This window comes from Notechis scutatus, chromosome 3 (assembly GCF_049901735.1).
Source record: "Notechis scutatus isolate UNSWTSFEM ecotype Mainland chromosome 3, rNotScu1.2, whole genome shotgun sequence".
Lineage (NCBI taxonomy): Eukaryota > Metazoa > Chordata > Lepidosauria > Squamata > Elapidae > Notechis > Notechis scutatus.
This window is the reverse complement of record NC_142011.1, coordinates 140,615,004-140,627,725: the sequence shown is the minus strand read 5'-3', so window position 1 is coordinate 140,627,725 and position 12,722 is coordinate 140,615,004. Positions and strand designations below refer to the sequence as shown.

The following is a 12,722-nucleotide window of genomic DNA, read 5'->3' as shown; positions in this document are numbered from 1 at the left end:
CTGCTCTGTATAGTGCTAGGTCTTCTTATCAGCTTTATTTCCACCTTGTTTAGATTATATTTCAGCTCATTCATTTAACCGCAGCCTCAATACACTGGTTTAGAAATAAGACAATTGGTTTTTGACGCTTAGCTAATGAAGTATATAACTTGAGGGGGTACAGCATTGGCTTATTTATGATGCCCCTCAGCAAAGCTCTCAATGATTTCTGTCAGCAGCTTCCTATAGATTATAGATGATAGCAGTCTCTGTGATAAAGGCCTTGTGGAATACCATCCATCAACTGCCAGAGGGCCAAGCTAGAATTACCAGTGATGATGACCCATTCACTTCATTCTGGTTAGAAAATGGAATCACTCAGTAGACAGATCTAACCCCTGCAAGCTGTTCAAACAGGCTAAAAGGATTAAATTATTTGTTACACAAAAGCCATGGTAAGGTCAGAAAGTACTGAGAAGGAAGACTCTCTGCCAAGTTTCTGGATGCTAATTATCGGCAAAATGGCTAAAGCTGGAGTGAAAAGGTTCAGAAAAGGATTTCTCCTCTAGACACAGCACCCATTATTCTGCTACTCCATATTCAGTCAGCTTTTTGGAACTGGCCCAAATAACATCTGTCCTGATTACAGCCAACTGTATTTTGCTGATTGATCCCCACACACAAAAATGCATAAGTTCATTCATTCATTTGTTGATTCATTCCAACAAGATGTCCCGCTTTGGCACAGTACCCCCTTTGATCCATCCCATCACCCAAGATAACAAATGTGGATTCCTATATTTTCATTAATGAAAGATAACATTTATTTCATCAGCATGACAATAGGCTGCTTGGTCACATTTAGCAGCATCTAGCATAAGGCGGATTCTAAATCATCTCCATATCAAGGACATTTCAAATAGGGAAAAGGGAGATCAAATCTGTCAATTGCTGCAGTGAATCACTGCTTGCAAAGTTCATAAAATCCACAAAATAGAACTAGTATCTTATTTATTTCTTCTTCTCTCTTTCTAGAATCCAACAATCTAGAACAGGGGTGGGCAAACTTTTTGGCTCGGGGGGCCGCATTCACTTTTAAAATTTGACAGACGGGCCGGGTCAGCACAAGATTTTTTGGGAATCGCTCCCCCTTCCCCCCTTCTTCTCCTCCTTCCCCTCCCCTCGGAGGCCCCTGAGTCAGGAGTTGCTACTGCCGGCACGGCTCCACACGGCTCCAGTCCCACGTTGCCTCGGGAAGGGAAAGGCAAAAAGGAAGAGCCACGGCGATGCTTTGCAACGGCAGCAGCGGCACCGGAGATTCAGGCTCAGCGGCTCCTGGTTTTGCCTTTCCCTTCCCAAGGCAACGCGGGACTGGAGCCGCGCGGAGCTGCGCCGGCGGTAGCAACTCCTGACAGCCCCAGCCGGACACCTGAGCAGAGCCCGGGCGGAACTGCCTGTTGCTGCTGCGGGCGCTGCTGCGGGCGTCTGGCTGCCCAAGTAAAGAACCGCACCAGCTCAGGGCAACTGTGAGGAGCAAGAGGGGAGAGGCAGAGAAGGAGGCAGAGAAGGAGGAGAGCACCTGGTCAGTTGGGGGAGGCTTCTTGTGCTGCGAAAGAGGCGGCTAATGATCTCCGGCTCCACTCTGCTTCTCCAACATCCGGGCGCTGCCCTGTTCTGTGCGCCGGCTGCTCGGACTTGCTGGGCCTGACACAGAACAGGGTGGCGCCGGATGTTGGAGAAGCAGAGCAGAGCCAGAGATCATTAGCCGCCTCTTTCGCAGCACAAGAAGAACAGGGTGGTGCCGGACCATTGGAGAAGCGGAGCAAAGCCAGAGATTAGTAGCTGCCTCTTTTGGCGCAGAAAGCTTCCCCCAACCAGCCGGCTGGTCTCCTCCTTCTCTGCCTGTTTGTTCTGTATGGCCGAGGAGGAGGAGACCAGCTGAGAAGCACGCTGCCAGGCGGGGGCCACGCGGCGCAGGGCAACACACCACCGCCCAGCCCTGGTGAGGGAAAGCAGTGGGCGTTCCCCGGGCGGTGGCCTTGGCCCCGCTACCAGGGAAGCGGCTGCCCAGCTCCGTGTTGTGTGTGCAATTTTTTGGCACGCGGCGCGGGGTCTCTTTTGGCCGGCCCCAATTTTTTTTCAGAGGGGAATTTTTTTTTTCCAGACCCGGGCCGTATTAAAATGACCAACGGGCCGGATGTGTCCCGCGGGCCGTAGTTTGCCCACCCCTGATCTAGAATCTAGATCTCTTGAGGTATATCTTTTCCACAAGTCTTATTAGATACTGATAATGCAAAATATCTAGCTTTTAGACCTCCATTGGACCAATTTAACATTATCTTAATGACAAAATAATGGAATATAGCCAACAATGCATATTTTTAAATATATTTTTAAAAAAATAGTCCAAACAGAAATAAAGCATTTAATTAGAATTCAATGTAAAATAGTGCATACATGTGCAGACAAATCCACAATTCTAAGGATGAAATCCCTGTTGAAAGTTCTGAGTAAGACTACAAGAAATAGGAAGAAATAAGAATGATATTGCAGGGGCTGACTAGAAAGCGTTATCCTGGAACAAATGATGAAACATTTATACAAGCAAGCTTACAGCAGTAAATTTCCCCCCTCAACTACTTTGACATCTGCTGGAGGTCGAACTCAACTAAAAAACGGAACATCCAATAAATGTTTTGATTTGTCTTGCTATCAAGTCTATCTCTCAGAAGGTGGAAGAAGGGTCAAGAAGAACTATTGTCCTCCTGAAACCTGACCATCAGGGAAGAATTGGTTGACAGTGAATGTTGGCAGAAGCATTGGGGGGAAAGGGGATACTGTCACTTTGGAATTTGATAGCAAGAGCTGTGAAAATGAAATGTAATGTTGTATTTTGGACAGCATTGATCTTAGCTCTGATTACTGACTTTTTTTCAGTCTTGATTAGTGGCTCTATCACAGTTTCTTGTATCTGGTTGTTAGCTCCCCTCTGCTCAATGTCGATGGAGATTCTCAGTCATCCAGGTCATGACTGTCCCAAAGATCCTTTTTCAAGAGGCAACTGGACAGAAGAAGTTTCTTGGATGAGAAGTGAAACATCTTCACAGAAAAACCAGAAAGTCCAGTTGTCTCTTGAAAAAATATCTTTGGGATCCCCCCTGCTCACTTTCGTTCACTAACTGGTGACAGGGTGTGTACTATGCAGAACCTTTTCAATTCCATCAGATTCTTTCTTAACTTGATGTAAGTGGAATTGAAAACTAAAGAGTCATCTTGTCAATGAATCCAAAGGTCAGTGGTCCAAATGAAACAATAGAAGCAGACCCAGAACTGAAAAGCATCATGGACAAGATGGACAACAACTTGAGAAGTTGCTTTCTATTGAGCAGGCAAATTGCTCCAGGAAGTCCAGAACAGTAATATGTTGTATTGGAATGCTACATGAAATGTTTAGGAGCTAAGAGTTATGATCCAGCCCAACTGTAAAATTCTTAGCTACTACACCCCCTTAAAATCAAGATTCTTCCAGGACGTTGAAGGCTGATTGAAAGAGGATTTATTTATTTATTTATTTTGTCAAACAATTATAAGATAACAGGTATAAGTATAAACATAGTTATGGATACATGAAATGGATACATATAAGAAAAATAAAAAAGAAACAATAGGACAAGGATGGTAGGCATGTTGGTGCCTCGAGAAACTAATTTAATTCCCAGATTCCTAAGGTAGTAACTCTTTTGGTCTCTTCTTCATGGTTCCCATGTGGACTAGTCAGGAAGACTTTACCTTGGCTGATACAGGAAAAATATTCAGATGGTTAGGATGTAAATCTCTCTCTAGTTCTGGGCATACCATTACACCAAGAAAATAAGAAATGATAAAGTCAAACCTAACTCTATTGTCTACAAAGTGTTTGTTTTTAATTTATTTTTATATAATAATATAGCATTGTGAAATGTACACATGTATTATTTTATACAGTGCCATTTGTACAGTATTGACTAAAAATTCTTAACACTCTAATGTTTAGATAATTTAGAACCCTGGAGATAAAAAAAAAATAGAAATTTATTACTGATAGAAAGGTCAGTGTTAATTATGATTTAACATGTCAGTGTTAACAACCATATGATTATTTAGCTTTTTCATCCAAACTGAATAGAACATTAAAAATTAGTCATGTCTTTGTAATTAACTTGAGGAAAATATGGATTTTTCCTATTTTCAAGAGCTTCTTTAAAATCAGGGGAAAATGTGGGTATCAAAAGAAATCAGTATGGTTGCACAAAGTGCTTTCTAATAAGCAGTGAGTGAAAAGGGGAAATATAGGAGATGAAAAAAGAGAAACTTATGTCAAGGAAAAAATCAACTAAACCCAATCACATCAGACTGCGATGGATGGTTAAAAAAGAGAACCAACAGAGCTTCTTTGACTTGTTAGAAGCAAGAAAGACAAGGAAGTGTAGGTCTGCTACTAAAAAAGTATATGATAAGCACCACAAACAGCTGTTATTGAATGATATATTTTTTACGTTTTTAATGTAATAAAAATTCAATAAAGTTTATTTTAAAAAAATGAATAAAAGTAGATGATAAAAAATAACAAGGAGAAACTGGAATAATATATTTTCAAGCTTCTGGAAAGAAGCATGTTTTCTGAAATTAGCTGCTTTAATTACAAACTAAGCATTTTATGATTGAGATACGGTTCAGACGTTATCTCGGACAATGATGCTACAATATCATCTTAGTTGTTATCCTTCAATAAACACTACAGATATACAGCAACAGGCAGACCTTAGGATTAGAATAGAGAGCTGTAAATTCTTCAAAAATTGTTTAAAAATACAGTGCAGCCTGGAAACAAGACACTGCCAGATAGAGGTGTCATCTTGATGGATCATTGGTTTTTAAAGGAGGATACTCTCACTTATATTCTCTTCTATTTATGTGACCCAACTAAGTTGATAATGTAGAAAGATTAATCCATTATAAAACACACTTGGCAATATCTGGGCATCACATCCATGTTTATTGATTAAATTTACATAATTGATGTGATCACTAGAACTTACACAATCAGACTTAAGAACAGCCACAGCTCTGAAAATAAAATTTTAAAAATGCATCTGACAGAGCTAAAGGAATTTATCATTAAAGTTATATGGGAATGTTTTATTTTTTTTTATTTTTTTTATTTTGCTTTACTAGGCAGGCAATTTTGACATTTAAAATGGATCAGTATGTTCAATACTGAAAACACCATTCGTATGAGTATTACTGTCCACCCTCTCTAAAGTATGATTTCCAGTGAGTATTCTTTTTCCAGAATTTACAAGAGTACACTATTGAGATATGTGAGTCAGCCTTAAGGATAAACATTCAGCTTTTTGAAGATATTTCTGGGAGAATCTCCTTTGGGACTAAGCTTCATATTATCAGGTTATAACTCATTATTTAGTAATGATATTCTGCTCTGTACCAAAAGAATAAGTAGAAGAATTTTTTTAAAAAAAAACCCTACGGATGACATAGGCAAAGAAATGACCAATTATAAATGCATCTTCTCCTACAGTACTTGGCTGCAAGTGTATGAAAGAGTTCGCCATTGTGTTATACCCTAACAAATTACAGATTAGATTTATTGTATATTGTTGCTGTTTTCAGACGGTTAGCATTTTTAAAGAAAGAAGAGAATAAATTTGTATTCTTAAAGGAAAACTTCAAAAATGTTAGGATTCATGCAGCCTGTAAGGGAAATATCACTACCTCATTTGTTTATCACTATATAGAACAGCTTATAATTGAAATCATGCGTCTTCACCGCCATCTCTGCGATTGTCTTCCAACAGACAGTGTCATTTTTTGGGTTGCTAAGCAATTTCTTCTGAGCAAATTGAACTGTACCATAGGGCAGGTTCTTCCATCTGTTCTATTTAGGCACTTCTGCCCCCTATTTATTCCTGACATTGTTGTCATTGGGTCCCAGTCCTTTTTTTTTTTTCAGAGCTCATTTTCAAAGATGATAATTTCAGGACACTGGAAGACTTGTTGGGCTCCAACTATATCTGACATGATTGAAAGATGTTCTTAGAATGAAAGTATTACTGCCCTCTACAATATGCCATATGTATATTTCAGTACTAAAGTTCACCTGGAATATGTGATTTTATTTTAATATTTTGGGTAACTACTGACACCTCTGGCTGTCGCAGCAGCTGCTTTAAGCCATATTATCCACAGTCAAGAATAAGAACTATAAACATAGAATTCTTAGGAAAATGATTTATAATTATGGATATGTTAAAATATATCTGATTTGTGCAAGTCCCTGTTCAACCACCACATTCTCTGAGTGACTTTGAGCAGTTGTTTTTTCTTACCTCAACAGGTTGATTGTGAGAGAAGACAACCATATACACCATTTTGAGTTCCAAATTAATAATATTGGTATTTGAATGTTGCTCTGGGCTCTAGTTTCATGCTCTAGCATGAAAACCTAGAAAATAAAATAAGAATCTATTCTGGTTTCAGGTATATGTGCACATATGGTTTAAAGAAGTAGTTTTCAATCTTTTGAGATCCACGTGCAATATGAAACCTATTTTTGTTTACCAATGCAAACTTCACCATTATGTGTAATATGCAAGTTTGGCCACGTTTCAACATATGTCAGCTATGTCCAGAATTGTTTTCCTTAGTTACTTTTTGAAGATGATGTAAAATTTATTAGAAAGTATCAGTGTACTGTAAAAATTCATTGGTTTTCTATTTTTTAAGAATTAAGTTACTAATATTATTTGGTAAGTAAATGCCTTTATATTAATATTAGTATTAATATCATGAATAAGCATCAATAGAAAAATAAATTGGAAATGGCAAAGAGTTTGATACACAGTTGAGGCAGACAGTGGATGCTTTGGGATGCTATGTCAAACCATAGTTCAATGTAATGTGAGCGAACCACAATTGTCTTCAAGATTGTCTACTTCTTTTTGCAATCTAGCCATGAAGAATGCCAAAACATGGAGTTTTATCTGAACTCAACAAATCTTAATGGTGCATTATTGTTTTCCAAAACAAGTCAACTTCGAATAATGGTTTATAAAACTGATTTGCTTAAACTACAAATATTTAAAATGATTCGGGATTCAGATAATATCCTAAGCTGCTTAGGTTAAGAGACAATCAGTTTGATCTATTGGTTAAGGCATTAGGCTAGAAAGTGGAAGACATGAATTAAAGCCCTGCCTTAGCCATGAAAGACAGCTGGGGGACTTTGGGCCAACCATTTCTCTCTCTCAGCCCAACTCATCTCATAGGGTTGTTGTTGTGAGGAAAATAAGAGGAGCAAGGTATGTTGGATGCGTTCACTGCCTTGAGTTATTTGTAAAAATAATAAAGGTGAGATACAAAAAAATAAATGAAATAATTGAGCTAACAAGCAGAAGTTAATCCAAATTTTACAGCAATAATTTTACAACAGATTCATCAATAGCCATGGTGAAAATATTACCGTCACTTGCTTATTCATGATAGCATGTTAAAAATATCTATGCTATTTTCTTAATAACTTTGTATAATTTTCTGTATTTTTTTTCCTGTACTGATTCAGCTGAAGTTATAAGTATACAGAAATATTGCATTTCCAATATGGAGCTAAAACCATGCTGAAATAAACCTGTTTCTGTTTATTTTGCTATGTAAAATTAGTGATGGATCTATTTCTCTCTTTTATATAGTTTGAAGAGAATATTTTGGATGCTTGCCTATACTTGATGGACAGAGCACAACTGGACCTTTCTGGCCGAGGGAATCCTATAAAAATCAGTCGTGTTGGCTCTGCTATGGTATGTATTAAGCATATACTTTGTGCAATATTTTGGATCTATTTACATTTTTTTCTTACTTACTTAAATATATAGCAGCAGGGCTGGGATTCTAGAACCGATTGTTAACATTCTAAGCAGTTTGGACAACTGGTTGTTAGAAGAAATTACTGGTCTAATCCTGTAATGGAAGGCAGGAAGGAAACATTCTGGTGTTGCTTACAGAAACTCCCTCTCCGTTAACCCTTATTACATTCTTGGCAGGACTATACTTCCTGTCTCAGGAACGTCTCTGGAGTTTTTTCCCCTCCTTTGCTGGTACTTTGCTTGTGTAGAGTGACCATTCAAAGTTACAATGGCAGTGAAAAAAGTGACTTATGACCATTTTTCACACTTACGACTGTTGCAGCATCCCCAAAGTCATGAGAGGCCAGGTGAGGACATGCGTGCCTCGATGTGGGTGATATTGAGTTGGCCACGCCCAGCCAATAACATGACCACCAAGCCACGTCCACCCAGTCACATGACCACCAAGCCATACCCACTACCTAAGCCACACCCACAGAACCGGTTGTTAAAAAATTGAGTCCCACCCCTGTATAGGAGGACTATATGGATTGGGGCAAATTTATTTTATTCTGTGACTTAGCTTGCAAGGAAGATCTCTGCTTTGATCAATTTATCAAAATAAATAAATCTGATTGCCAATTCACTAGTCCAGTAGTACAATAAGTCTCTTGGCTTTTCCCTCTTTTTCACATCAAAAAGGCTACTCATGTTCATGTTATGTGTGCCCAAGCTGAGGTTGCTTCTTCTTTTTTGTGGGGCTTCCTGGAATGACCACATGACCATATAAGTTTGTTCCTGGTGTCTATAACTTTATAACAAGGTTCAAGGCAAAATTCTTTAAAATACCTATGTGGCATAAAAAAGTATTCCATATGCAGAAGTTATATATCTCCATCGTTTGTTCTATAAAGAAGAAAAGTGGACTAATATCTCCACAGTGGAAGGAAGGAATTCTAGATATATAATATCTCCACAGTGGAAGGAAGGAATTCTAGATATACTTAGATTGTTTTGCCCTTGGGCAGCATATCTCTATATGCAAAACATTTATTAAACCATTAATGGTTTGATTTTCCCACAGATTTCTAAAAAAATATATATCTTTCAGGCAATTTTATAAGCTTCTTATTTTACACCTGGTGGATGGAAGACTATGAGATATTTGCAGCTGAGCATGAGTTAACAATTTAGTTCCCCACAATAGAAGACCCATTCATTGGAGCATAATAACTGCATCTTCCAGTAAAACATATGTGCATCAAACCAATTAATGCTAAAAAAATTTTTTTTTGCAGCAACCATGAGTTGGTTTTGAAAATACAGTGAAATACACTAAAACCTCTTCTTTATAGTTCAGATTAATCCCACACTAACCATGTCTTAGCAAACCATATCTACTGCAGTTGGTATCATTGTCAGGTGCAAACATGAAAGGAAGATCTGAAGCAAAGACTTCCTCTATTATTAGTCTGGGCTGGATGAACTAACAACACCTTGGGGAAGAGATTTCTTATTTTTATTTATTTATTTATTTGTTTGTTTGTTTGTTTGTTTGTTTGTTTGTTTGTTTGTTTGTTTGTTTATTTATTTATTTATTTATTTATTTATTTATTTATTTATTTATTTATTTATTTATTTATTTATTTATTTATTTATTTATTATTTATTTGTCAAAAGCTTACAATATAACAGAAACAAGAATAAACATAAATACAAGAACCAGGAACTAATAATTGGGGACAATAGGACAGGGACGTAGGCACGGTTTTGCGCTTATGCACGCCCCTTACAGACCTTTTAGGATTGGGGTTGGTGGTGGGGAATGTTAAATGTTCTGTTCCCATGATCTACAACCTAAAGAATTGTTCCAGTTCATGGCATTGCTATTTAAACATGGACACAATGTAATTTATTTAATAGCTGTATATCCTGCTTTTATATGTGATTAAAAACTTACAGCACATCAAATTTGTCACCCCATAACTAATATTAATTTTAAAAAATCATTACATGATTTAGTACAGTATTGCATTTTAGTATTGCATTTAGTTTGTTAGTCTCATAGAGGATGACAGAAGAAAATATGATGAATTTCTTATTCACCTATGGTAATTATAGCAGACAGACAGTATTTCCTAAAGAGAGAAGGATGAACTTCTTCACGGGTACCATAACAAATTCCCTCTTCTACTGTTCAAGGCACAAGAAATCTGCCTTTCTTTGCATCTGATCATCCTTGTAATCTTTATTCTGGTGAATTACCGGGTTGCCTTTCTTTGCATCTGATCATCCTTGTAATCTTTATTCTGGTGAATTACCGGGTTGCCTCAGTTCACCATCATTTCATTTAACTAATTAGCAATGTTCTTTTTAGGATATTCTCCAAGATTTTCAGATAAAATAGCTTGGAATTAAACAGAGGTGGGACCACCTTATTGTTTGTGGGCTTCATAAGCCTCTCCATTTTGTGGCTCTTGAATCACTTCTGTTGAGGTAATTCCCCATTAGGAGAATGAGCGCATACAGGGATACGTATTTGAGAGAAGTGTTTGAATAATACACACACAGCACACAGATACACTGTACAGTAAATGTAGGGTTTTTTTTACTTTCAATAAAGGTTTTAGGCAAAGTTCAAAAACAAGCAGTCCAAAGTCATTCACAGGTAAGTCAGTCAGTTTTCAGTCCAGGGATAATCCAATAACAAAGTCCAGTGTCAAAAAACAGTTCGGTATCAGACTTACATCAAATCCATGAATATCAGTCAATTAGAAAGAACGGCAAAACTCTCCAACAGAAGGAAAAAGAGTCACTCACACTCTCTTCTGAGACTAAGACAAGACAATCCAGGTTTTTGGCTCCATCTTATTTGAGAAACCACACCCAATTACACTTTTAGGATTTTCTTAAAGATACAGTATTAAAATGTTTATCCTGGTTTATATATTTCCAACCCAAATAGCTGTTAGATGACTTACATTCCTAACAACTTCAAAATTGCACTGTCTCTTTTCTCAAAACTGCAATAGCTATGATATATAACAATAGTAATTCTTGTTATGCAATAATGAAATGAAAATATCTGCAAGTATTTTAAGGGTGTGTCCATAAATAATGTCAGAAATGTACTTTAGTATTAAAAAAAAAAGTATAGATCAGGGATGTTAAACTCCAGGTCCGGGGGGCCGGATCCTGCCCATGAGATACTTAGATCTGGCCCGTGGGGCCCTCCTAGAAACAGGGAGGGACTGGCCCATGGTGCTTCTGCCAGTGACAACAGAGCCCTTCCTAGCTCCATTTTCACTGGCAGAGGGTTGCAGGAGGCCATCCCAGCCCAAAACGGAGATTGGGAGCCCGTTTTCACTGGCAGAGCACTCAGGACACCACAGGCGCCCCCGACACGAGTGATGTTGAACTGGACATGCCCATCCTGGCCACGCCCACCCCGGTCCCCGAAGGTCAAACACAACCTTGATGCAGCCCTCAATAAAATGGAGTTTGACACCCCTGGTATAGATGATTAAAGATTTAATCCAGCTTTCCTCTTATCTTCCAGGTTTGTGATTTGGTAGCAACATTGTAGGTTTTGGAGTATATGACAAACATCTGTAATATAAAAATGCCACCTTGTTCATGGCCTAGGTTGGCCTATTTTTCAAGACAGCCAAGGGTCTTTACCTAAACCTATTAGACCTACTAAATACTTATCTCGTCCAACTTCGGGGTTCACAGTCCGTCGATTTTCTAATTAGAAACTCGTAGTTAATCCAGCCCAAAGCTTTTCAATGAGAGTCATGATTTATTTGACAAGAATGTAGCAGCTCATTATTAACATAACTACAAGCAAAGGAGAAAGCAATAGAAAGCAAAGAAGCTTTTTGTGCATTACCTCCACTGATTTGGTTCAAATTGCTGGGAGGAAACTCACTAATAGCTATCTATTTACATTAGTCAGTAAAACTGTTACTTTATGAAGCCCCACCTCCAGCAAACTTAGACAAGCAAAATCTTGTTTTCATGATGAGCAACCCACAATGGACCTAGTTATTTCCAATTAACTCATCCCTTAGATTGGAAAACGTGGGCTGAAATGAAGGAGATTGTGGGGGAATACATTGGAACAAATATGAGTTAGATCAGTGATCCCCAACCTTTCTTATGCCGCGGCCCGGTATCCCCAACCTTTTTTATGGCACGGCCCGGTACCGGCATTAGCTGGGCGCCGCCATCTTTTTTTGATGAAAAAGTGCTTCCGGTGAGCTTTCTACCCGGAAAAGCTCACCGGAAGCACTTTTTCATCAAAAAAAGATGGCGGTGCCCAGCAAACCAGCGGCCCGGTAGGACTTGTTCCACGGACCGGTACCGGTCCACGGACCGGTGGTTGGGGACCCCTGAGTTAGATGACCTTTTCTTCTTCTTTTTGTTCTAAAATGTTCTTTTTCTAGAAATATTTATTTTCTGAAATATTATAGATTTGGACATGAATTGCAGAACCATTTTGACATGACATGGAGCTCCTCAGAAACTGAAGCTCAGTGCATAATGTAGGAATTATATGTAAGAATATCCCCATCCACGTCTGTTTAAATTTTATGTCCTATTGTGCATGCATATTGTGCATTCAAGCTTGTCAAGAGAAATGCAGGTGAATTTACACCGGCAGTTATGCCTTGACCCTGTGGGCAGCACAGCCTGGAAGGCAGAATTATGGCTTGTAGTCTTAAACATAACAGAGCCACTGAAGTTGTTGTATGCTCTTTCTAATGCATTATATGAGACAGAAAAAAAAAAGTTTTATAATCCATGCATAGATTATCCTTTCACTCATTGCTTTTCAAATAT

At 38.3% G+C, this 12,722-nt stretch overlaps 1 protein-coding gene across 1 annotated transcript in view; it reads left to right on the top strand.

Moving 5' to 3' along the window:
* The window catches only part of F13A1 (coagulation factor XIII A chain), a 116,905-nt gene that overhangs the window by 54,928 nt on the left and 49,255 nt on the right, over positions 1-12,722 (top strand). The window contains exon 6 of the mRNA XM_026676654.2: positions 7,725-7,832. Within this exon, the coding sequence (XP_026532439.1) occupies positions 7,725-7,832 (108 nt within the window). The remainder of the gene's footprint in view (positions 1-7,724; positions 7,833-12,722) is intronic.